General features: G+C 45.4%; 1 protein-coding gene, 1 long non-coding RNA gene and 2 pseudogenes across 4 annotated transcripts; all 4 read left to right on the top strand.

Annotated features, from left to right (window-relative positions):
• Positions 1–2,761: 2,761 nt before the first annotated feature.
• LOC136541435 (LRR receptor-like serine/threonine-protein kinase GHR1) lies at positions 2,762–10,482 on the top strand. Of its 2 annotated transcripts, none has more exons than XM_066533299.1 (4): positions 2,762–3,045; positions 3,569–4,837; positions 7,937–9,481; positions 9,646–10,482. In XM_066533299.1, exons 2-4 carry the CDS (start codon positions 3,769–3,771, stop codon positions 10,227–10,229), a joined length of 3,198 nt encoding a protein of 1,065 aa, XP_066389396.1. In that variant the 5' UTR covers positions 2,762–3,045; positions 3,569–3,768; the 3' UTR covers positions 10,230–10,482. The 2 variants fall into 2 exon arrangements, with proteins under 2 accessions (XP_066389396.1, XP_066389395.1); XM_066533298.1 differs by having other exon boundaries at positions 2,762–3,103.
• A 2,167-nt stretch (positions 10,483–12,649) lies between these two features.
• LOC136545173 (F-box protein At5g07610-like) lies at positions 12,650–21,681 on the top strand (annotated as a pseudogene).
• Positions 15,051–17,201, top strand: LOC136545174 (uncharacterized). Of its 2 annotated transcripts, none has more exons than XR_010780943.1 (3): positions 15,051–15,560; positions 15,957–16,801; positions 16,917–17,201. It is a non-coding gene; the product is annotated as an uncharacterized lncRNA (long non-coding RNA). The 2 variants fall into 2 exon arrangements; XR_010780942.1 differs by having other exon boundaries at positions 15,942–16,801.
• A 3,942-nt stretch (positions 21,682–25,623) lies between the features above and the next one.
• The window catches only part of LOC136543302 (uncharacterized), a 32,618-nt pseudogene continuing 32,142 nt past the window's right edge, over positions 25,624–26,099 (top strand).

Here is a 26,099-nt window from a genome sequence, read left to right as displayed (position 1 = left end):
AAAGATGGAAGATGGACAAAAGGAAATCTGATTGCTTACCACTTGCTTGAAAGTAGCACAGGTGCTTACATAGAATGGTTAGCTAATGAACCAATGCGGCTCTTACTAAAAATCAAATATAAGGACGCACGCCTAGTAATGCTTTCTGCAAATGCAACCCACAAACCAGATAGCCTTGCATATCCTTGGAGTCTTTTCTTTTCTCTTATCGGGTAAGTCTTGCTGAGTACAATTGAGTACTCAGGGTTTTATTCCCCTTATTGCAGGTGACAGGTGGATGCTAAAGCTGACTCTTGTGTGTGGATTCCTCCTGGTGGGCTCAGAGAGGATTTCCTTTACGTTGCGATCGTAGTTTTTATTTATAACTCTCACCAAATGCTTTTATAAATGGAAGTTTAATAATATGTTGTCGTAGTCTATATGTCAATACTTCCTCATGTCATGTTTAGATATTTATTTCCGCTGTAACTCTAGTCACATGTTTATATTCCGCTGTTCAAGTAAATTATTTATAACTCTGATAATATGATTTCATTCCGCTGTCATATTAATAAATATTATACTCTGATGTTGTATTAAAAGTGATGTAAGAAATGGTTACGAATGATGTAAGCTTTATTCTCTCATTTGTGATTCTGGTGGCAAAAATGTGGATCTTCGGGGTCTCCCCTGGGGTGTGTCCGACGGAACCGAGTAATTTAGTGTTCTCCCTTGAGTGCTTAGTGTCTAATGGAAGACAAGCACTCCTGTGAGGCATTAGATTAGGCGGTTCTGCCACACTAACCCTATCATGAAGCAACGCTACTTTGTAGTTAGTAGAATAGGTAGACCTGTTTGGTTTATAGTGTAGCTCTAGCTCTAAGAATGCAATATTTTTTTATAACATAATAGTGTAACATGTCCTTGGATGAATGTCAATAAACAACAAAGTTTATCCTCAATTTCCTTCGTTGAGGAGCCCAATGAAAAGTTGAATAACAGCGGTATAAGTTTAAATGATCTCTTGCGCAGCCTATAGTTACAAACACCATTAAAAAGTAGAGATCGAGAGAACTGATAGAATTCTTAGATTATCTAGGCGTAGATCAGTGGGTAAAATTCAACTTAGACAAAGGGAACTTGATGATGTACCTCGTCCAGTGAAGTCACGGCCATGGCGTCGGCGAAAAAGTAGCAGTAGCTTGACGTGCCCGCTAGGGTCTCGAAGAAGGCAGGAGTGCAGACGCGGTCTGGAGGCAGCGATGAAGGCGGTGGAGCTTCCCGTCGCTCACAGCGCACCCTCACGATCGGACTAGGGTTAGGACATGGTGGGGCGTTGGCGGCTGCGGTGAACCTCGTGTCTTGTGTCCGAGCCCCCACCTTCCTCTTTTATAGCGCTGCGCGACGGGGGCCCATCAGCCAGGAGAACGGCTGGGCGCCCCCGATCAGAGCGTGGATCAAAGGTCCAATTAGCCGTTGGGCCAACTGGTAGAGATCAATCTACCAAGAACAAGAACACCAATTTCATCATGTACAACTGCAAGTCGATGAAATGGGAAGCGGGGTGCGCATGGGAGACCTAGGCGGCAGCGGCCCTCGGCATCATAGGAACAAGTCTAGTGGTAGGCAACACTAGTCCGTGATGAAGGCTTGTTTGCCATAGTAGACTACGTCAAAAAATACGGAGCCAGTAAGTCACTACACCTTTTGTTTTCCATTACAGCCCTTAGTAACCTAGATGATCTACCATGTAATTAGAGAGTAAATGTCCCATATTGACATTTGTCCTCCCCTCTTATAAACCTAAGTTAGGGGTGTGGAGGGAAGGGGTTCAGGAATTACTCCAAACTTGAATCAACTTCTAAGTTAGGGGTGTGCTTGGGTTAAATAGCCATGTGAAATGCTCCAATGCAATTAAGTAGGTGAGGAGTGCTTCTCCCTTTCCATTTCATCAAAAAAATAATTATCTTTGTTTCGTAACATATATTATAAGATAATAAAAACGGTAATATGCTATTTTGGACACACTTGGCATTGCTCTTGTGGCCATCCGCATTACACATGACACGTGGGGAACATAATACTAATATCATATGCGAACTGATCATAGATTAGTTGGTTAGGTTTCTTGTGGTGGAACTTGTTTATTCAGGAGTACTCGATTTGGCACACGTGTTTATATATTTTTTGATTTATTTTAGAATTTAACGATGCTATGCTTTTAGTGTTAGACGACGTCCCGTCAACGACGAGGCGCCCCTGGGGAGGGAGTGTGCTGGTGTGGGGGCGGCCGGATTAGACGGGGAGTTGAGCCGCGCTTTTGGGGTCCGCTAGGGAAGCCCGACGGCGGGCCTTTTGGCGGGGGGAAATCGCGGGAAATCACCCCTCTCCGTCTCGCACTTTCGCGCCTCCGCCCCTGCCCCTGCCAAGTCACGCATTCGCGTCCCCGGTCCGCGTGCGTACCGTGCCCGTATCCGAGTGTTTCTCCGGGCGGCACCGTACACGTACACGTACACGACCACGGTCCACTCCGTCCTGTTTCCATGTACATACGTACGTACGCCCATTATTCCCCTGCCCTTCAATGCCACATCTCAAGCCCAAGCACGCTTCACCTTCGGCCTTTGACCTACCGTATACATACTGTAACTAGTTCTGTACACACATCCTCGTCGCCGTGACCGTGACCGTGAAGGGGGAAGCCGGGAAGGGGAACCAAAAGGCAACGGAGGACCAAGGACCGAGAAAAGACACTCCCATCACCCACTGCTGCTGCCCGCCTCCACTCTCCACTCCATTGCCCCCAAGCTACTCCCTCCCCTCTTCCCCTCTTCTCCTCCTCCCGCCGCCCCACAGCCACAGCAGCTGCCGGGAACCAAACCCATCCACCCCTAGCTAGCTAGGGTTAGGGTTCCGCGGCTGTGCCGTCTTCCCCAGGGCTGCTCCGGCCGTGCCGGCCCCCCATTGCACCCCCCTGCAACCCCCATTATCCTTTCCTTCTTCCACCCATTCCTCCCTTCCTTCCCTCTCCACCCTGCTGCTCGGTCGCCAAGCGCGGTGCTGCTGGTAGGCGGTGGCTGCTCTTCTCTGTGCGCTGCTAGCGCACGCTCGGTGTCGTTGCAAGGTAAAGGACACCCGCGCCGCTCCCTGCTCTTCCTGCGTGCATTCGCATCCGCATTGCATCTGGAGACCGGAGGTGTTCTTCCGTCTTTGATGTTTGGACTCATTCACCGTGCGAGTGGTACTACTAAAAGGGTGCGTCCTTTTGAGTTGCGTTTATGGGCGGTTCCGCCCGCGGTTGGTAGCTGTTTTTGCGGCCAAAGCCACCACTTTTACCGCCGTGCTTGTTGAGAGATTAATAAAGCCGTGGGGTTTTTTCTTTGTGTGCTGAAAGATGATTTTTGTGCTGTCAGAAAAAAGAAGCATTTTTTACTGGCTATTTATGCTACATTTTCCTCTCTTTTTTTGAGGAATATGCTAGATTTTTACTGCTCTAGTAACTCTTTTCGGAGCTCAAAGATTCGGTCTTTCAGGGGGTTTGTTCAAGCTGGAATCTGTGCCTGAGTTGACATTTTTGTGCTCATTTCAGGTTTAAAGGAGTTGAAACGGAGGAATCTGGGGGGTTTATGTCCATACTGGCTGCTGCAGAGATCAGCTGAAAGGGACAAGTGCTGTGGCTGGGATACCCTGTGCCCACGCTCGCTCCAATCTCCTCCAAGAAATGCGTCCTTGAATCCTACTAGCAAACTACCAGCCTCCCAACCAATCCGTGGAGGAAGAAAGTGAGTGATGGGTCTTCTGGGGGGTTTCCTGGCGCTGCTCCTGCTCGTTGTCTCCCCCGCGCTTGCCCAGCTGCCTTCGCAGGACATCCTGGCGCTCCTGGCCTTCAAGAAGGGCATCACGCACGACCCCGCCGGCTACATCACCGACTCCTGGAACGAGGAGTCCATCGACTTCAACGGGTGCCCGGCGTCCTGGAACGGCGTCGTGTGCAACGGCGCCAGCGTGGCGGGGGTCGTGGTCGACGGCCACGGCATCTCGGGCGTTGCCGACCTCTCCGTGTTCGCCAACCTCACATTGCTCCTGAAGCTCTCTGTGGCAAACAACAACCTCTCGGGCAGCCTCTCGAGCAATGTGGGCAGCCTGAAGAGCCTCAAGTTCATGGATGTCTCCAACAACCGGTTCTCGGGGCCGGTGCCGGAAGGTATCGGCAATCTCCGCAGCCTGCAGAACTTGTCGCTTGCTGGGAACAACTTCTCTGGGCCGCTGCCTGAGTCCATCGACGGGCTTATGTCGCTGCAGTCGCTGGATGTGAGCCGCAATTCTTTGTCTGGTCCGTTGCCTGCGGCTTTGAAAGGGCTGAAGAGCTTGGTTGCGCTGAACGTGTCCTGTAATGCCTTCACGAAGGGTATTCCTTCTGGGCTTGGACTCCTTGTGAACCTGCAGTCTTTGGATCTGAGCTGGAACCAGTTGGAGGGTGGAGTTGATTGGAAGTTCTTGATCGAGTCCGCTGTTGCTCATGTTGACTTCAGCGGGAACCTGCTCACCAGTACTACGCCCAAAGAGCTCAAGTTTCTAGCGGATATTTCGGAGACGGTTCTGTATCTGAACCTGAGCAACAACAGGCTGACTGGATCGTTGATAGATGGTGTTGAGCTCTCTACTTTTGGGAGACTGAAGGTCCTTGATCTGAGCAACAATCAGTTATCTGGTGACCTCCCAGGGTTCAATTATGTTTATGATCTTGAAGTTTTGCGACTCGCAAACAATGCATTCACTGGATTTGTGCCTAGTGGGCTTCTCAAGGGTGATTCTCTGGTCCTGAGCGAGCTGGACCTGAGTACTAATAACCTGACAGGTACTAACTCTACTTAACAATTATTCTTTCAGCCCTCTTCCTTTTTGCTGAATGCCATACATCATGAAGATTACCTAGTCCAATGTCTTTTTTTCTTCAGAATATCAAGCACAAAAGTGAAGGGCAGGCCTGGTGCAGTGGTGAGAGCTGTCTCACTGAGTCACCAGGTCGTGGGTTCGAAGCAGCCTCTCCGCAGATTTTGTGGGGGGAAGGCTTGCCTCGGTTTTCCCCTTCCCCAGACCCCACTCACGTGACCTCCGGCACTGGGTCTGCCCCTAATAACAAGCACAAAAGTAGCATTGGTTAACACAAGTTGTGAAAAAACATCAACCATTAATTCTGATATAGCACTTTGTGTTTCTTATCCTTTATCTTGTCGTCTTTATGCAATCTAAATGACTAGTTGACTTGCTAATTACAAAAACAAAAGAACTGAATGATATATGTTTGTTTGCATGAGTACTTATTCTAATTTTACCCTTAGGTGAATTTTATATAGAGTTTTCATTTAACATGAATGATTATCTATGCTAATCCTTGCTCATAATATTTCATACTATGTGATTGATGACAGCATTTGTGTTAACTGTTAAGTACTGGGGTTGGGATATATGTCCTGATGGAAAGATTTATTGCTGATGAAATCAGATATAACAATGGGCAGGGCACACCTTACGAATCTCATGTTCAGCTAAACTAAACTGCACTATGAATTTCTGGTTTTAGTACATAATAAATGGAAGTAACACGTGCATCTGTTGTGTAGTTCTTTTATTTAATCTCTTCTGTACTAGTTCTGTAGAATTGTAGTGCAATGTATCACCATTCTAATTATAGTACCTCACTACACTCCAAGCTTCTCAAAATTAGTGCCCTGTCTTGACCTACTAAGTAAAGAACTAGCCATCTTGTCTATTGGTTGGCTTTAAAGTAGTGTTAGTCCATGCAACCTGTGAAAAAAATATCAAACATAAATTCTCATCTAGCACTGTGTATCATTGTATACAAATGATGATTTGAACTGCTGATTACCCAATAATATGAACTGAATGCTATGCGCAATGTGCTTGAGTTCGCACCAGTTAGCTTATTCTGTTTTGCCCCTTAGGTAAGTTCTATATAGAGCTTTCATTCAGCATAGGAGATTCTTTGTGCAAATGTGTGCTCATAATGTTCCCTACTGTGCCATTGTCTAAAACTTATTAATTTTGTCCAGTGCAACTAATGGGTTGGTTCTCGTTCCAAAACTCGCTGATAACAAACTTGATATGGTAGTTATACATGCATAGAGGCAGACTGGTTAATGCAGTAGCTTGAGTTAGCATTTTTAAAGGAAAGGAGATAAAACAACAGCCAACATAAATAAAAAAAGTTATATTAAATGGAGACGAGTACTTGATTTGCGGGCATGTATCCTGATGGCAAGATAGAAGCAGATAATGTAGCGGGCACAACATACTAATGTCACGTCCAGTTAAACTGCACCATAAATTTGTGTTATGTTACAAAGGCATGGAAGTAATATGTAAATATGTGACATGTAATTGTTTTATTACCCTTTTCTGTACTAATTGATTAGAGTTGCAGTGCAGTGTTTCTCCACCATTCTAGTTACAGTACCTTACACTACTCTATGCTTCTCAAAATTAGTACCCTGCCTGGCCTACAGAGTAAAGAACTAGGACATCTTGCCATGTGGTTGGCTTTAAATGTTGTGGACTCCTTTCTGATACAATAAGTAACAAGGCTAGCAGCCCCAGCTGTATAAACTATGATTGAATTGAACCTGTGCATTTCATGGCTTCATGCTATAGTTATGATACCTGAGGTCATGCAAATCATTGGCTTGCTTTGAGTAAAAGTAATGGGTTTGCCCCTAGAATTCAGTACATTAGCAAATACTGTAAGACTGCACAGGACATTAATGTTAAGTGTGCTAATGCATTTGCAGCAACAACAACAACAACAACAACAACAAAGCCTTTAAGTCCCAAACAAGTTGGGGTAGGCTAGAGTTGAAACCCAGCAGAAGCAATCAAGGTTCAGGCACGTGAATAGCTGTCTTCCAAGCACTCCTATCTAAGGCTAAGTCTTTGGGTATATTCCATCCTTTCAAGTCTCCTTTTATTGCCTCTACCCAAATCAACTTCGGTCTTCCTCTGCCTCTCTTCACGCTACTATCCTGGCCTAGGATTCCACTACGCACCGGTGCCTCTGGAGGTCTCCGTTGGACATGTCCAAACCATCTCAACCGGTGTTGGACAAGCTTCTCTTCAATTGGTGCTACCCCTAATCTATCACGTATATCATCGTTCCGAACTCGATCCCTTCTTGTATGACCGCAAATCCAACGCAACATATGCATTTCCGCGACACTTATCTGTTGAACATGTCGTCTTTTGGTAGGCCAACATTCTGCACCATACAACATAGCAGGTCTAATCGTCGTCCTATAAAACTTGCCTTTTAGCTTCTGTGGTACCCTTTTGTCACATAGGACACCAAATGCTTGCCGCCACTTCATCCATCCTGCTTTGATTCTATGGCTAACATCTTCATCAATATCCCCGTCTCTCTGTAGCATTGATCATAAATATCGAAAGGTATCCTTCCTAGGCACTACTTGACCTTCCAAACTAATATCTTTCTCCTCCCGAATAGTAGTGCCGAAGTCACATCTCATATACTCAGTTTTAGTTCTACTGAGTCTAAAACCTTTGGACTCCAAAGTCTCCCGCCATAACTCCAGTTTTTGATTCACTCCTGTTCGGCTTTCATCAACTAGCACTACATCGTCCGCGAAAAGCATACACCAAGGGATGTCCCCTTGTATGTCCCTTGTGACCTCATCCATTACTAAGGCAAACAAATAAGGGCTCAAAGCTGACCCTTGATGTAGTCCTATCCTAATCGGGAAGTCATTCGTGTCTCCATCACTTGTTCGAACTCTAGTCACAACATTGTTGTACATGTCCTTAATGTGCTAATGCATTTGCAGTGTTTGCATATTTCCTTTCCTATGATGGCATTCTCTGATGATAGTATGAGAACCACTCATTTCTTATCTTTTGTACTAATTGTATTTACTTTACTATGCAGGCCATATCAATATGATCACATCAACTACTTTGCAAGTCCTTAACCTGTCCTCGAATGCTCTTTTTGGGGATCTTCCATTGCTTGCTGGGAGCTGCACTGTGTTAGATCTTTCAAACAACAAGTTCAGAGGAAATTTGTCAGTTATTGCCAAATGGACCAGCGATTTGGAATATGTTGACCTTAGTCAGAACAACCTAACTGGTACAATTCCTGATGTGAGCTCACAATTCCTTCGCCTAAACTACCTAAATCTTTCACGCAATGCTCTATCTGAGACCATCCCTGAAGCTATTGTTCAGTACCCTAAACTTACTGTGCTTGACTTGAGCTCCAATCAGTTGCATGGTTCTATGCCCGCTGATTTGCTAACTTCGTCCATGCTGCAAGAACTCTACATCCAAGATAACATGCTTTCTGGTGGCCTATCTTTTCCTGGTTCCTCATCCAAAAATTTGAGTCTTCAAGTGCTTGATGTTTCTGGAAATCACTTCAATGGAAGTCTCCCTGATGATGTTGCCTCCTTATCTGGCCTCCGAGTTCTTGACATTTCAACAAACAATTTCTCTGGTCCATTACCTGCCGCTGTGAGTAAGCTTGGGGCTCTTACTGATATTGATATATCAATGAATCAGTTCACTGGGCCATTGCCCGAGGATCTTCCAGATAACCTCCTATCCTTCAATGCGTCCTTTAATGACCTTTCGGGTGTTGTGCCAGAGAACTTGAGGAAGTTTCCAGAATCTTCTTTCCATCCTGGGAACTCAAAATTAGATTATCCTGCTAGCTCATCTGGATCTGGCAATTCCCCATCTGGGTCAGGAGGTGGGAAATCACTCCGTACAGGTGCTAAAGTAGCAATTGTAGCAGCTAGCATTGTTGTTCTTGTCATCCTTATACTTATTGCTATTGTATGCCACTACAAGCGAATCTCACGGCAGTTTCCTAGCTCTGAAAAGGTTTCAGACAAGAGCCTCCACAGGGCTACTAAAGACAGTGCTGGTATGAAAGGAAAAGACAACAAAGGTGGTTTGGTCTCAGCAGATGAACTTGTTACTCCTCGAAAAGGCTCTACATCTGAAGCACTTAGCCAAGAAGAGAAGTCAGCCGCTGGGGGCTTTTCACCATCTAAGGGCAGCCGCCTCTCTTGGTCACCGGATTCTGGAGAGGCATATGGCCAGGAAGGATTGGCACGGTTGGATGTGAGATCGCCTGACAGGCTAGCAGGGGAGTTGCATTTCCTGGATGAAACAATCACACTAACGCCAGAGGAACTTTCAAGGGCACCAGCTGAAGTTCTAGGCAGGAGCAGCCATGGGACTTCATACAGGGCGACACTGGAGAATGGTGTGTTCCTGACTGTGAAATGGCTGAGGGAAGGTGTTGCAAGGCCCAAGAAAGAATTTGCAAAGGAGGCCAAGAAATTTGCAAACATCCGACATCCAAATGTGGTTGGTTTGCGCGGGTACTACTGGGGTCCAACCCCACATGAGAAGCTGATCTTGTCAGATTATGTTGCGCCAGGAAGTCTTGCAAGCTTCTTATACGGTAATGCCATCATCTACTGATTACTTGTTTCTGCAGATGCCTTACTCTAAATAATGGCTCTTGCGTACTTAATGTGCATGCCATACTAGTAGTTAACTCTTACTCATAGTCAGACAACAAAATTCAGTCACCTACTCTGCTGAGATGATTCTCTGATTGCACAGATCGACCAGGAAGGAGAGGTCCTCCACTGACCTGGGCACAGCGTCTGAAGATCGCGGTAGACGTCGCACGGGGCCTGAACTACCTCCATTTTGACCGTGCAATTCCCCACGGAAACCTCAAGGCCACCAACATCCTGCTGGATGGCCTTGACCTCAACGCCCGCGTCGCTGACTACTGCCTGCACCGCCTGATGACACAGGCTGGCGTCGTGGAGCAGATCCTAGACCTGGGTGTGCTGGGCTACCGTGCCCCGGAGCTGGCGGCCTCCAAGAAACCGTCTCCCTCATTCAAGTCTGACGTGTATGCCTTTGGGGTCGTGCTTCTGGAGCTCCTGACGGGCAGGTGCGCTGGGGACGTCGTCTCGGGGTCCGAGGGCGGTGTCGACCTCACTGACTGGGTTAGGCTGCGGGTGGCAGAAGGAAGGGGATCTGACTGCTTTGACGTGGCCATGGCCTCGGATTCAGAGAACCCACAGGCTGTGAAAGGCATGAAGGAGACCCTGGGCATTGCACTGAGGTGCATCCGGCCGGTCTCCGAGAGGCCGGGAATCAAATCTGTGTACGAGGATCTTTCGTCAATCTAGTTAGCTAGCCTCATTGTGTAGTTTTAGATTAACACTGCGTGTTAAAACGTGTGCGTGTTCTGTCTTGGACTCAGAACTGCGTGGCGAATCCAAGTGTTAGTATGGCCTCACCTTGATGCCAGCAATTCGAAATGAAGTGCCTCATTGGTTGCCAAAGTGTGATGTTTCAGTGTTTTGTGCAATATCCTTCTTTTTTGCAATGATTTTGGTACTAGTGTAGTACTCATGTGAAAGAACCTTTTTTGACATGAATTCATGACTTCCTTCGGTAACTGATGATCGCATATACATATGTTTCCGAACACTGATGTAACAATTTGTTACAAGACAGGGAAAAAAAGGGGGGAAACATCCTATTGAAGGGAATCTTACTGTTATTAGAGGCATGTTTAAATTACCTTTGAATTATTAGAATTTCGTTGTGGATGGAATTATAATAATCTTATATTATGGATTATTAGTCGTCAACCCGTGCTCCATCACAAACTAGAATCTTTGTGTTACACAAGTATTAAAGCTTTTGTGGCGCAACTAATAAAAAAATGAACATTTTACTCTTTTTTCTATTCATTTTTTAACCCAATATCTTTGGCTTGTGCTCGGACGGACGGGGCGTCCGGACCCCGCGCCTATAGCCATTTTCCACGCTGTTTCCCACGTCCACATGGGGCCCATGCCGCCCTGAATGTCACCGGCATCGAGAAAAGAGGGAGAGAGGACGGCGGATGCCCAACCAGCGCCGGGAGGAGGAAACATCAAGGCGAGGCAGTAGAAAGCGAGGAGGGAGATGCAACATCCGATCTACTTTTGAAACATCTAGATGCAACACTTTCAACATATGTCTGAAGGCAGATGAAACACTTGAAACAAGCATAAACACTTGTGGAAAATGCCTGAAAAACAATTAAAAACCATTGCAAACATATGCAACATCCAGATAAAACACTTGCAAATATGCGTATGAAAACACCTGGAACACTTGAAACATATGCTTGCAACATGCATGTATATGCAATATCTAGATCTACTTTTGCAACATCCAGATAAAACACTTGCAACATACGTCTGGAACAGATGAAATATTTGGAACATACACTTGAAACATGCGTGTATAGCCATTATAACATATGCAACATCCTAATCTGACACTTGCAACATACTTCTGAAACAACTGAAACACTTGGAATATACTCTTGCAACATGTGCTTTCCGCGTAGCATCTACTTGCTGCTAGGATGAATGGAGGCTTGTCGACGCGGAGCTCGATGCCACAGAGTGGGGGGAGATACCAGCGGCCCAGTGAGCGGGCGACTGCGTAGCCCTAGCAGGCCATTCTCGTGCTACTTCCCACGGTCGTCCGTGCAGGTGCAGCGACGAGGCCTCCCGAGCCGCCATCGGGTACCGCAGCCGCGGACCTCATCCGCCTTGTCGAGGAGCTCCGAGAGCAGGAGTCCCGCCTCCGCACCGAGCTGTTGGAGCACAAGATCCTCAAGGAGACCGTCACCATCGTGCCGGTCATCGAGACCGACATCGCGGCTCTAGGCCGATAACGCGCACCTTCGTGCCGAGCTCGACGCCGCCGGTACTAGCCAGTAGCGGGTGGTTGAGATGGAGAAGGAGGTGGCGGAATTGTTTCTTTTTTTTTTGAGAAGCCGGGAGCAAGCTTCGTATTGGACTCCGCAGGCCCATAAAGAACGTGTCTGGAGCGAATGCCCTGAGGAGAGCATTACCGTTCTACCATATGTTATCTTTTGTAAATAGGGAGAGATGGAGAAATTTGTAGCAATTAGCATCTACCAAGCTAGAAGCAGGTTGTTTTACTTGTTTTATGTCAATTTTTGTGCCAAATTTTGCTGAAATTTAGATTGAATATGAATATTTAAACCGCTCATATTTAGGCCCTGTTCGCTTAGAGAAATTTGGAGGAATCTGGATGAATCTAGAGTAATTTGTGAGAGAGTGAATATTGTTTTGCAGCCGTGAACGGTAGATTCCGGCTGAATTGCAGACCATCCGAACGGCCCCTTAGTCTAGATCCAAACGAAGTCTAAGTACCCTACTCGCTCACTTGGTAAATTTGATGATTCAGACCTATACACTTATAAGCGCGTGTTTAGTTTCAGGAAGTTGGAATTTTGGGCTACTGTAGCACTTTCGTTTTTATTTGGCAATTAGTGTTCAAACATGAACTAATTAGGCTCAAAACGTTCGTCTCGCAATTTCCCACCAAACTGTGCAATTAGTTTTTTTTTCGTCTATATTTAATGCTTCATACACGGGCCGCAAACATTCAATGTGATGGCTACATTTTTTGATGTTAGGTTGGAACTAAACATGGGCTGACCTTACGGCAACTGCTAGAAAAAGTGTTCCTTCAAAAAAACTGCTAGAAAAAGTGTCCAAGGGGGTTGACATTTCAATCAAACTAAAAAAAAAAGTGTCCAGATCGAGCCTATCGCCCGGCCAAATCGAGCTGCGGCGCAGCCAAATCGGGGCTCAGTGACATCGGTCGACGGCGCGGCCACTGGCGCACGTCCACATCGAGGAGGGGGGACGTCAGGGAAGGCGGGTGGGGGTGGCTCCGAGCGCCGGCGCGCCGTGAGGGCGTAACCAGGCTGCCAGCCACAGTTGGCCAAGTTCCAGCGGCTCCTGCGCTGCTGGTTGCCGCAGCCTGCAACAGTAGCGCAAGCACAGGCGGAGGAGGATAGCTGGCCAGCAGCTCTTGGCCTCCTGCGCTGCAGGACAACAGCACACCACGCGCCCAGCCACAACAAGCTAGCAATCAGCAGGTTGTTCACTTGTTCGTTGTTCCCAACTTCTAAATATGCAACGTTGAATGTTTATTCAGTTTCCAAATTTTCCACAGTTCTCAGTTGTTTGTGCCTATCTAGCGGACTAGCAGTAGCTACTAGCTACCTGGTTGTTTTACTTGGCTTTGTAGCAATTAACAAGCAGGTTGAAAGGGCCTTCTCAGCTACCTCCAGAAAGCAGGAGTGATATGTTGTGAACCAATTGTTAATTTGTTTACTGACTGATGGTATACTTAGGTTCAGACCTCGTGCTAACTTTGATAAAGATTGAGATGTGAGGATGAACCAAATCATATTAGGCATTTATTTTGTATCGCATTATGTTTTTACCAAGTTCATTGTATAATTAAGCATGGAATTTGTATATCTACTAAATTATGCATTTTATCCTTAGATTTGTGAGTTATCAGTACATGGGCTGGGTTTAGATTATTCAGGCGCTTAGATAATGGCGCTATGTGGGCTGGGTTTGGATTGTTTAGGCGCTTAGATAATGGCCCTAGACGTCATGATTCACTAGGTACCAGACTACCACTGGTAATGTGTGGGAATATAGTCGGTAGGAATTTCAATCAAAGTGTGCAGAATGACTTACACCGACCGGGAATATAGTAGGTAAGATTTCATTAGATCTGAAGCAACAATGTATGTACTACTCTACTTGTTTAAAAGTGTTGACCCGTAAAATCCTTTTGTTTTCTATCGTATCACTGAGGCATCTCAACAGATTGGTGGTTATGATCTGCATTATTGCCCCCATTTTGATTAGTTTAGTTGTCTGTCCAATTGTTCAAATTAAGTAATGAACTTGTTTTAAACGAAGAGTTGACCTGTGAAACCCATTTATCTTTTCAGCACGGAGATAAAGGCATCTCATCGGATTGGTGCTAAAGTTATGTATAACAAGGCACAAGCATCACACATAAAGATGAGCCCAAATGCTCTGAATCCTCAATACCAGCAAGAAGCGATGAATCGAGTTGATTATCCCGTCGATAGCTAACCAAAAACCCCTTAAATTCCCAACTCTATAGAGGCCAGACATCTTCTTGGCATAGATTGAACCGAGTTCTTCCATCCTCCTATTGGTCACAGGCTCACGACAACCGTGCCAGCAGCTCTTGTTCTTCAGGAGGTCCTCGCTAGTCGCTACCACGCATGGTACGCAAATCAACATCATCATCTATTGTTGCTGACCTCTTCCTTCGTCTGATGCTTTTATGCATGTTGAGTTCCTGGTCGACAACCTCTCGATTTCATTTTCCTCAGAAGCTCTTGCTCAAGACGATGGTAAAGGGGAGGAGGTCCCCGGCGGCCAGCCTCACCGATGACCTTGTCGTCGAGATCCTCTGCCGCCTCCCAGCCAGATCGGTCTGCCGCTTCAAATGCGTGTCCACGACCTGGCGAGACCTCATCTCTGCTCACAACAGAAAACTCCCCCAGACCCTGGCCGGCATCTTTACCATGCATGACGCTGAGAACAAGATGGGGTCAGTTCCACATTTCACCAATGTTTTGTGCAGAGACTGCCCATTGGTCTCCCCCTGGTTCGATTTCCTGCCAGCAAACCGGATATGTCTTCTGGACTGCTGCAATGGACTCGTCCTTTGCAACTACCGGCCTACCATCCATGACTGCCACTTATTTGTGTGTAATCCTGCCACGAAGAAGTGGGTTGAATTGCCATATTCCAACCTAGGAAACAGGCCTAGGGGTTTATGTCTTGGTTTTAATCGCACGGTGTCACCCCACTTCTATGTGTTTGAGTTCTCTCATGACTACGACGATGGCTTCTCCTTGCTGGGATAAGTAGTGCAGGTGTATTCATCTGAGACAGGACAATGGGTTCGTAAGGGGGACAATGGCATTAGCTTTTTTGCTCATTACTATTCGCATGTTTTTTCTGAATAATGGATGTGTTCATTATCTCACCAGTGATCCTGCTATAGCTGTGGTGGACACTCAGGGGAAAGCATGCCGGAGCATACCTGTGCCTGATAACAGGGAATATTGTTGGATTTATTATGGGCTAGGCCCATTTATATATCTAATAAATCAATAACTCTATGGCTTGTAATTGTGGGTATTATTATTTGTACCGGATTGGAAGTTAAAAGGACGTTGACTCAACTTAAATGATTGGAAGAGATCCGTCTAATTTGAGAAGTTGAGAAACGGACAAGGGCGTGCCACACGCGCGCCGCCGCCGGCCGGGCCGGGGCGGGGCGGGGCGGGCGTGGTAATTTTTAGCTTCTCGGCTTAGAGACTCATTCTAGAAACAAAGTTCACTTGTTCGATAGCTTTCCTCATCTCGTAACTCTGCGCGCACGGAGGAGCGAGAGGGCAGGTGCCTTCGAAGCCCTTGTCGTTCGGGACCTTGCACGGGGGATCGGCAATTAGGTTTTTGGGGAGCGTCTACGCGACTGCCCAAGAGTCTTCGTCTTCTTTCCGATCACCGGCGTCTTCTTCGTCGAGAATTCTTCTCCTACAGCATGTCGACTTCGGAATCACGGACGGGAGGGTATGATCGTTTCATCTTCTCTCAGTTTGTTCCATATGTCCAGTCTTACCGGTCTGTTTCTGTCAAATATATGCTCCATGTATGTGATTTATTGTTACAGTCATGTTGCTTCATATGTAGCCTTATGCTTGTTGCAAATCTGAAATGTATATCATGCCAGTTTCTCTCTGTTATGATTTATGAATCAAGTTCACATGTTTCTATTTTTCATATGTTTCACATGATACATGATCTAGCATGTATTTTCACCATGGATATAATCGATATCATGATTTCAATGATTAATATTTCTTTATATGTCATCATCATGCTGTTAAATTATGGAATTAAAATGACATGGAAATTGCCTATTATTCTAACAATCCAAAAACCTAATTATAGGCATTTTTCTATCAGAGGTTTTGCTGCTGTGTTAAAACCTGATCCTTTTGATGGTAAAAACTTCTTGGTTTGGAAAGCTAAGATGGAATTGTGGCTCACTGCAATGTCATGTTATCATATCTCTGATGGCAAACCTGCTAACTTGCCTCCTGAGGATGAGGCTAAGTTTAAGGCTGATGACAACCTCTTTCGAGGTGCAGTAATTAGCGCACTTGACCCAAAATTCCAGAAAAGCTATATCATCCTTCCTACAGGGAAAGAGCTGTGGGATGCACTTGTGGGAAAGTTTGGAGTTACCGATGCTGGTAGCGAGCTGTATCTCATGGAACAGCTGTATGACTACAAGATGGTTGAGAACCGATCTGTAGTGGAACAGGCTCATGAGATTCAGGCACTAGCTAAGGAACTTGAGCTCTTTCCACGTGTCTTACCTGACAAGTTTGTGGCTGGCGGTATAATCGCTAAGTTACCACCTTCTTGAAAGGACTTTGCTACCTCACTCAAACATAAGAGACAGGAGTTCAATGTTGAAGAGCTCATTGGTACTCTTGATGTTGAGGAGAGAGCGAGAGCAAAAGACAATGGAAAGAGTGTTGAGACCTCTACTGCTAATGTGGTACAGAAGAGAAACTCTGGATTCCGCAAGTATAAAAAGAAGAAAAACCAGAACAAGCAAGAGAACACAACTAAGCCTGTTCAAACAGCACAGTTTAAAAAAAGAACAACAACAAGAGAGATGGAGGCTGCTTTGTTTGTGGCAGTGAACAGCACTGGGCAAGTGAGTGTCCTGAGCGCAAGTTCAAGCAGGAAAAGAAATCAGCAAATGTTGTCACTACTGATACTGGAGAAGGAGCAACTGGGTATGGTAATTCTTTACCATTTGTTCTTTCAGTATGTAATTCACCTGAGTGGTGGATGGATAGTGGTGCAAACATTCATGTGTGTGCTGATGTTTCTCTGTTTTCTTCCTACTAGGTCGAGAGGTCTGGCGCCTTGTTGATGGGAAATGGGTCGCGTGCTCATGTTCTTGGTGTTGGTACGGTCATTCTGAAGTTTACTTCGGGAAAGACGGTGCCATTGAAGAGCGTGCAACATGTGCCCTCCATCAAGAAGAATCTTGTTAGTGCGTCTATGCTATGTCGAGATGGCTACAAAATTGTTCTAGAGTCGAATAAATGTGTTGTGTCGAAACATGGTTCCTTTGTTGGTAAAGGATATGATTGCGGAGGCTTGTTCCGCTTATCACTGCATGATGTGTGTAATAAAATGGTGAATTGTGTTAATATTTCTGATGAGTCGGATTTATGGCATTCACGTTTTTGTCATGCAAGTTTTGGGTGTCTTATGCGGTTAGCAAATCTAAATTTAATTCCTAAATTCAATTTGGTCAAAAAGTCTAAATGCCATGTATGTGTTGAATCAAAACAACCCCGCAAGCCTCACAAGGCTGCTGAGGCGAGGAATTTAGCACCTCTAGAACTTGTCCATTCTGATTTGTGCAAAATGAATGGAATTTTGATTAAAGGCAATAAAAGATACTTCCTCACGTTTATAGATGACTCCACCGGGTTTTGCTATGTGTATCTCTTAAAAATAAAAGATGAAGCGTTTAATTATTTTAAGACCTATAAAGCTGAAGTTGAGAACCAACTTGAGAGGAAAATAAAGCGGTTAAGGTCCGATCGAGGTGGAGAATATTTCTCTAATGTCTTCAATGAGTTTTGTGTGGAACATGGTATTGTTCATGAGAGGACACCGTCATTCTCACCACAATCCAATGGGATTGCTGAAAGGAAAAACCGCACTCTAACAGAGTTAGTGAATGCCATGTTGAGTACAGCGGGATTATCTAAGGAATGGTGGGGTGAGGCGATTTTGTGTTGATACAATCATGGAATCTAGAGACGCTACATTCTTTGAGAATGAATTTCCAATGAAGAATACACCTAGTGAAACAAGTCATGAGACTATAATTCCCCATGAACACGAACTGTCTATTCCAATAGATCATGCTGAAGATTCTCATGTGCACATCCCTGAGGAGGATGACACTATAGTCACTCGAAAGAGCAAGAGACAGAGGGTTGCAAAATCCTTTGGTGATGACTATTTAGTGTACCTTGTGGAAGACATATCAACCACCATTAGAGAGGCATATTCTTCTCCTGATGCTGACTTGTGGAAGGAAGCAGTAAGGAGTGAGATGGATTCTATTATGTCTAATAGAACTTGGGAGGTCGTTGACCGTCCTTATGGTTGTCAACCTATAGGTTGCAAATGGATTTTCAAGAAAAAGCTTAGGCCTGATGGTACAATTGAGAGGTACAAGGCAAGGCTTGTGGCCAAAGGATATACCCAAAAAGAGGGTGAAGATTTCTTTGACACCTATTCACCAGTTGCTCGATTGACTATAATTCGCACCTTAATTGCCGTGGCTGCCTCTTATGGTCTTATCATTCATCAGATGGATGTTAAGACAGCTTTCCTGAATGGAGAGTTAGAAGAGGAGATCTATATGGATCAGCCAGAAGGGTTCATTGCGGATGGTCAAGAGAACAAGGTGTGCAGGTTGTTAAAATCATTATATGGCCTAAAACAAGCACCAAAGCAATGGCATGAAAGGTTTGATAATACTTTAACATCTAACGGTTTCTCTGTGAATGAAGCTGACACGTGTGTGTATTATCGATATGGTGGGGGTGAAGCTGTTATGCTGTGCCTATATGTTGATGACATCCTGATCTTTGGATCAAATCTCAATGTGATTATGGAAGTAAAGAAACTTCTGTCGAGCAATTTTGAAATGAAAGATTTATGAGAAGCTAATGTTATTTTAAACATCAAGCTTATTAGAGAAGGTGATGGTGGGGTAACTCTGTTACAGTCCCACTATGTGGAAAAGGTATTAAGTCGTTTTGGTTTTAGTGACTGTGATCCTGCTCCCACGCCTTATGATCCTAGCGTGCTATTGAGGAAAAATCGAAGAATAGTAAGGGATCAACTGACATACTCCCAGATCATTGGCTCACTCATGTACCTTGCGAGTGCGACAAGGCCTGACATCTCATATGCTGTGAGCAAGCTGAGCCAGTTTGTGTCAAACCGGGAGATGATCACTGGCGTGCTCTTGAGAGAGTGTTGCGTTATCTGAAAGGTACTATGACTTATGTTATTCATTATACTGGACATCCAAAAGTGCTGGAAGGCTATTGTGATGCCAACTGGATTTCTGATGCTGATGAGCTGTATGCCACGAGCGGATATGTGTTTCTGCTTGTAGGTGGCACTGTTTCCTGGAAGTCTTGCAAGCAGACTATCTTAATGAAGTCTACAATGGAAGCAGAACTCGCTGCATTGAACACTGCTGGAGCTGAGGCCGAGTGGCTTCGTGATTTCCTGTTGGATTTACCGGTAGTTGAAAACCCGATACCGGCTATTTCAATGAACTGTGACAACCAGACTGTGATCACAAAGGTCAACAGTTCCAGGAATAACATGAAGTCCACAAGGCATGTTAAAAGAAGATTAAAGACTGTCAGAAAGTTGAAAACCTCTGGAGTTATAACGTTGGACTATATTCACACGTCGAATAATCTGGCAGATCAATTCACTAAGGGACTGTCACGAAATGTGATAGAAAGTGCATCGAGAGAGATGGGTATGAGACCCACGTGAAAGTCTACTGTAGTGGTAACCTGCTCTATGTGATCGGAGATCCCGTGAAGTAGAGTGGTGAAACAAGCTATAAGTAGATTGAGAGAAAAGCTCCCTATGAACCTATCTCTGATGCATATCTTTCTTTCTGTAAGGCAGGATGGTGTTTACCTTAATGTATTTCGAGAGTCTAATAAAGATGAGATGTTGTCCTACAGAACATCTTTTGAGAAGTACACCTATATGAGTCAGACTACTGGTCACAGTCTATGGGACCTGGGTTATCCCTAAACACTCATGAAAGGCATAGAAGTGTGACTTATATGCTTCAAACAGCGGGGATGCTTGTTGCAACCTAGTACCAGCAAAGGACTTGAGTGAATCTCACCTCACATAAAACTGTCAATTCAAGGCATAGTCCATTGTTCAGTTGTGACTGAGTGAAACTCTTGTTCGAGGTGGATGTTCAACTTAACAGTCTCCATCGAAACACTGATATATCAAAGAATTGTGATTCTGGAACTATACAGTTACAAACCCTAGAGTTTGGTGGGGATTGTTGGATTTATTATGGGCTAGGCCCATTTATATATCTAATAAATCAATAACTCTATGGCTTGTAATTGTGGGTATTATTATTTGTACCGGATTGGAAGTTAAAAGGACGTTGACTCAACTTAAATGATTGGAAGAGATCCGTCTAATTTGAGAAGTTGAGAAACGGACAAGGGCGTGCCACACGCGCGCGCGCGCGCCGCCGCTGCCGCCGCCGGCCGGGCCGGGCCGGGCTCGGGCTCGGGCTCGGGGCGGGGCGTGGCGTGGCGTGGCGTGGCGAGGCGAGGCGAGGCAGGCAGGCGGGCGTGGTGTGGTCGACCTGACGCTTGATCTCCCTGAGACTCTCGATCTTCCCGGCGCATGCCTCCGAGGCTTCTCGGCTTCCCTGGCGATTCTTTCAACTCCAGATAAAAGAGAGACTCATTCCAGAAACAAAGTTCAGTTGTTCGATAGCTTTCCTCATCTCGTAACTCTGCGCGCACGGAGGAGCGAGAGGGCAGGTGCCTCCAAAGCCCTTGTCGATCGGGACCTTGCACGGGGGATCGGCAATTAGGTTTTTGGGGAGCGTCTACGCGACTGCCCAAGAGTCTTCGTCTTCTTCCCGATCACCGGCGTCTTCTTCGTCGAGAATTCTTCTCCTACAGCATGTCGACTTCGGAATCACGGACGGGAGGGTATGATCGTTTCATTTTCTCTCAGTTTGTTCCATATGTCCAGTCTTACCGGTCTGTTTCTGTCAAATATATGCTCCATGTATGTGCTTTATTGTTACAGTCATGTTGCTTCATATGTAGCCTTATGCTTGTTGCAAATCTGAAATGTATATCATGCCAGTTTCTCTCTGTTATGATTTATGAATCAAGTTCACATGTTTCTGTTTCTGTTTTTCATATGTTTCACATGATACATGATCTAGCATGTATTTTCACCATGGATATAATCGATATCATGATTTCAATGATTAATATTTCTTTATATGTCATCATCATGCTGTTAAATTATGGAATTAAAATGACATGGAAATTGCATATTATTCTAACAAATATGGTTTCATTCAGCAGTCCCAGGGCCGTCTGCATTATGCCAATTTTGAGGCAGGTGATGAGGATCAGGTGGTTCGATTTGTAGTTTATGTTCTTGAGGACTATGACAACCAACGATGGACATTGAAACATACAGCTGAGGCTTTTGATGTACTTGGACGAGAAAGCCATAATCTTGCACGGGACTTTGAGTGGGTTGCAATTCACCCGCACTGCAACATGATCTTCTACACTGTTGGGTGGGAGAAAACACTAATTTCCTATGATATGGATCGTCGACAGTTCCAAGTGATCTGCACTCTTGGACAGGACACTCGGGAGGTATATTTGCCGTATGTGCCGTTGTTTTCAGAGTTACAGCCTTTGCACATATGACACTCAATAGTTATTATTGCCATGTATCGCGTGAGTGCCCTGCTTTTTCTTTTGGAGAAATGTCAGTTCATTCTGGAGCGAACTTGGCTTGCTAATTGCTCCAAGAATTGTTATATTCAATATTTAATGATTAATGTACATTTTGCTTTAACTTCTTGTCTTCTCTTTATCTCAATGGCTCTAGACATCAATCGATCCATGTCTTCCTGTAATATTTGAGCAACCATTCTGGGATATATTTACTCTACAAACTGCTACATATCTAATATGAATTTCGGAATCCGAACTGTGCCAAATAAGGCCTAAGCTCCATACTTCCTCACTTGATAAAGGATGCATCGGAGGTAGATTTGGATGATGCAGACCTGGACATAAGAATATATACAACCTTATGGCAACTGCTAGGAAAACAAAGTCTTCCACTAAGAAAAAGTGCTGCAAAAGGTCCCGAGGGGGCCGGTTGAACATTTCAAACTAAAAGGTGCCCAAATTAAAGGTGTCTTCTGAATTAGCTTTATGTCTTTCGGACTTGGTACGCAATCACTATAGTGCTGAAGCATTAAAAGATCATAATTTATACGGTAATACTTCCTGTCCGTCCATCATATCATCATATCCGGATGCTCTGTTGGTGGGCCACGAGCCCAACGACCCCTCCTATCCTATCATATCTACTCGTCCACTCGTTTCTTCAGAACCAGTCATGCATAAATCACCGCAACGTCGTGACCGTGCTCCGTCGTGCCGCCTTTGGCGTCTGGGCACTCACTGGCCAGTATCTCGACCAGGCCCGCGTGTGTCCACCTCCCTCCCTCCCTCTCCATCGCGCCTCCTGCCCGCCGCGGCTGCCCGTCTTCCTCCTGGCCCTTGCATCGTCTTGCTCCGGTGCATAGTAGATGAACTCCCCTGCCTCAGTGAAAGCCATAGTTTGGTTTTGGATAATTGATGAAACCTATGGACTAATCCTAAGTGCTAAGTGTGTAGACAATAGAGGATAGTCCATTCCAAGTGGTGAAGCAAGAGGATGATCATGGTGGATGGTGATGACCAAAAGATGATCAAGTGCTCAACTTAGAAAAGAAGAAAGAGAAAAACAAAATCCTATGGAGATCAAGGCAAAGGTATTGCTTAGGGTTTTAGTTTTGGTGATCAAGACACTATAGAGAGTGTGATCATATTTATGATCGATAGCCATACTATAAAGAGGGGAAATCTTTGGCTAAACGGTTTATCGAGTGCTACTCTGTGACATTGTTCTTGCATATGCATTTAGGAACCTAGTGTGCTAACCTTGACCCTTGTAAAATGCTTTAAAAAATACTAACACACGTGCACACAAGTTCTACACTTTGTGGTTAGCAAGTTGAAAGCAAGGGCGAAGCGGTTGAGGAGATAGAAAAAGGGTCACTACACGTGACCGGACGCTGGTATCGGCAAGACCGGATGCGTCCGGTTAGTGTTCCCTAGATGGCGCAACACTTGGCCAAGTGGGCCACACTGTGACCGGACGCTGGGACCTGACTCGGTGGCGAGTCCGGTCACACGGTCCAGAGAAGGTGTTGCTTGGCTTTGGCGATCGGACGTGGGAAGCATCATGCGACCGGACGCGCAGGGGCCACGTCAGGTCGATGATGACGTACGCTGATGTCGGCCTTGCAAACGCACGTAGAAGAGAGGAGAGTTGACCGGATGCTCGGGTGCGTCAGGTCACCTCTGACCTAATGCGTCCGGTCAGTAAAATCCGTCTATGGGTGCTTACTGTAAATGATCGGACGCAGCGAGTGGTGAGTCCGGTCACTTGAGCGGAGTGTCCAGTCATTCATTGACTATGGCGTTGAACGTTAAGTGACCGTTTGAAAGCTCTAGTTTGGTTTTAGTTAATTGATGAAACCTTAAGTGCTAACCTAGTTTATCAAAGTGATTATGAGATAGGTAGCGTTACTCCAAGTGATGAAGCAATGGCGAAGATCATGACGATGGTGATGGCATGGTGATGATCAAATGCTTGAACTTGGAAAAGAAGAAAAACAAAAACAAAAGGCTCAAGGCAAAGGTATAAATAGTAGAAGCCATTTTGTTTCGGTGATCAAGACACTTAGCGAGTATGATCACATTTAGGTTAGATAGCCATACTATTAAGAGGGGTGAAACTCATATTGAAATGCGGTTATCAAAGTGCCACTAGATGCTCTAACTCATTGCATATGCATTTAGGATCTAGTGGAGTGCTAACACCCTTAAAAATGTTTGTGAAAATATGCTAACACATGTGCACAAGGTGATACACTTGGTGGTTAGCACACTTGAGCAAGGGTTAGAAACTTCACCAGCGGAGTGTCTGCCCGTAGAGTGCGGATAGTCTGACAGTGCCACCGGCGCTCTATATAGAAAAGACAGAGGTCACTGTGAGTGACCGAACGCTGGTCTCGGAAGGACCGACGCGTCCGGTCAGTAGAAGCAGCGAAGACGCTGGCGTCGGTCTCTAACCGGACGCTGGAGGGGTGCGTCCAGTCCTGCTGACGTGGCAGCACACAAAGGAGACGCCGAGTGACCGGACGCTGGGTGAGTCCAGTCGAGCATGACCGGACGCGTCCGGTCGTGGATTTTCGCAAATGGATGCTTATTAGAAATGACCGAACACTGGGGTTCTGCGTCCGGTCACTTCGAAGTAGCATGTCCGATCACAACTTAAATGTTCTAACGACCGTTGAGATCGAGCGATCAACGTTTGAAGCAGGGGACACATGGCGCACATCGCACGACCGGACGCTGGGGTTCAGCGTCCGGTCGATCTGACCGGTGCGTCCGGTCATCCCATTTTTTAGTGGACTAAGGAGCCAACGGCTCTATTTCGTGGGGGCTTCTATTTAAGCCCTATGGCCAGCTCAAGCTCACTCTCTTGGCCATTTGCATTGACATAGCAACCTTGTAAGCTTAGCCAAAGCCCTCCCACTCATCTCCATCATTGATCCATCATCATTGTGAAATTGGGAGAGAATCCAAGTGCATTGCTTGAGTGATTGCATCTAGAGGCACTTGGTATTTATGTTTCGCTGTGGGATTCACTTGTTTCTCTTTGTGGTTGCCGCCACCTAGATGGCTTGGAGAAGCAAGGATCATCGAGCGGAGGTTGGTGATTGTCTCTGGTTCCAATCATGGTGATTGTGAGGGGTCTTGTGCCTTCCCCGGCGGAGCGCCGAAAGGTAACTCTAGTGGATTGCTCGTGTTATTGAGTTACCCCACTTGTGGGTAGGTTCTTGTGGTGTCCAATTGTGTGGATGAGGTTCGTGCAACACCTCTTAGCCGCCGAACCACCAAGTGTTGGTCGACACAATGGGGACTAGCGTGCCGGCAAGCATGTGAACCTCAGGAGAAAAATTGGTTGTATCTTGCCCTTTGGTATTCTCCTGGTGATTGATTTAGTATTCATCTTGTGATTGGTTCACTCCTCTACACGATGGTATAATCACCCTACTCACTCATTTATATCCTTGCAAACTAGTTGTATCTAGCTTTTTAGTGTAACTAGAATTGAGAGCTTGCTTTGTAGTTTAAGTTCATCTAGTGGATCTCTTTAGTGTAGCAAGTGTGAGAGCTCTTAGTGAGTAGTGAAATAGCAAATTGTGTGTTTAGTGATCATAGCAACTAGAATTGTTGGATAGGTGGCTTGCAACCCTTATAGTGCTAGAGCAAGTTTGCATTTTGCTATTTATTATACTAATCAAATTGCTCTAGTTGATTTGTAGATTTTTAAATAGGCTATTCACCCCCCTCTAGCCATATTAGGACCTTTCAAGTGGTATCGGAGCCATGGTCACCATTTGATTGAAGGCTTAACAATCTCGGTGTCAAATTATGGCTCAAGTTGTGTTCAATCATATGGGGGCAAACCACCGTTCTTTGATGGCACATGCTATGATTATTGGAAGAGAAAGATAAGGTTGTATCTTGGTTCAATCAATGATCAAGTATGGGATGCGACCGAGAATGACTATACTATCATTGATCCTAATGATCCCATCAACCAAGACACGACCAACAAGCAATGCAATACAATGGCTCTCAACACCTTATATAATGCCATTGATTCCAAGGTGTTTGAGCAAATCAAAGATTGTGAAAGAGCTAATGAGGTGTGGAGGAGATTGGAGGAAACATATGAGGACACACCGGCGATAAAAAGTGCCAAGTTGTACATCCTCAAGGATAAGTTGACAAGCTTCAAGATGAAGGATGATGAGAGCATTCTGGAAATATTCCATCGGTTCCAAGTAATTGTAAATGACTTGAAGGCTTTGGGAGAGAAGATCAAGGATGATGATGTCTCTCATCGATTCTTGATGTGCCTACCTCTAAGATTTGAGATATTGAGATTACTTATCATAAGAGGAGGATTGAAGGAGATTACCCCTAACCAAGTACTAGGTGATGTCATGACACAAGAGACATACCGTGTGGAAAGGGAAAGGGTTGACAAGGATGACAAGAAGGAAGAAGAAGACAAGAAGAAGAAGAGTGTAGCATTCAAGGC

The sequence above is a fragment of the Miscanthus floridulus genome, chromosome 3 (genome assembly GCF_019320115.1).
Source record: "Miscanthus floridulus cultivar M001 chromosome 3, ASM1932011v1, whole genome shotgun sequence".
Lineage (NCBI taxonomy): Eukaryota > Viridiplantae > Streptophyta > Magnoliopsida > Poales > Poaceae > Miscanthus > Miscanthus floridulus.
Note: the sequence above shows the minus strand (reverse complement) of the source record. Positions and strands in the feature narration are given on the sequence as shown.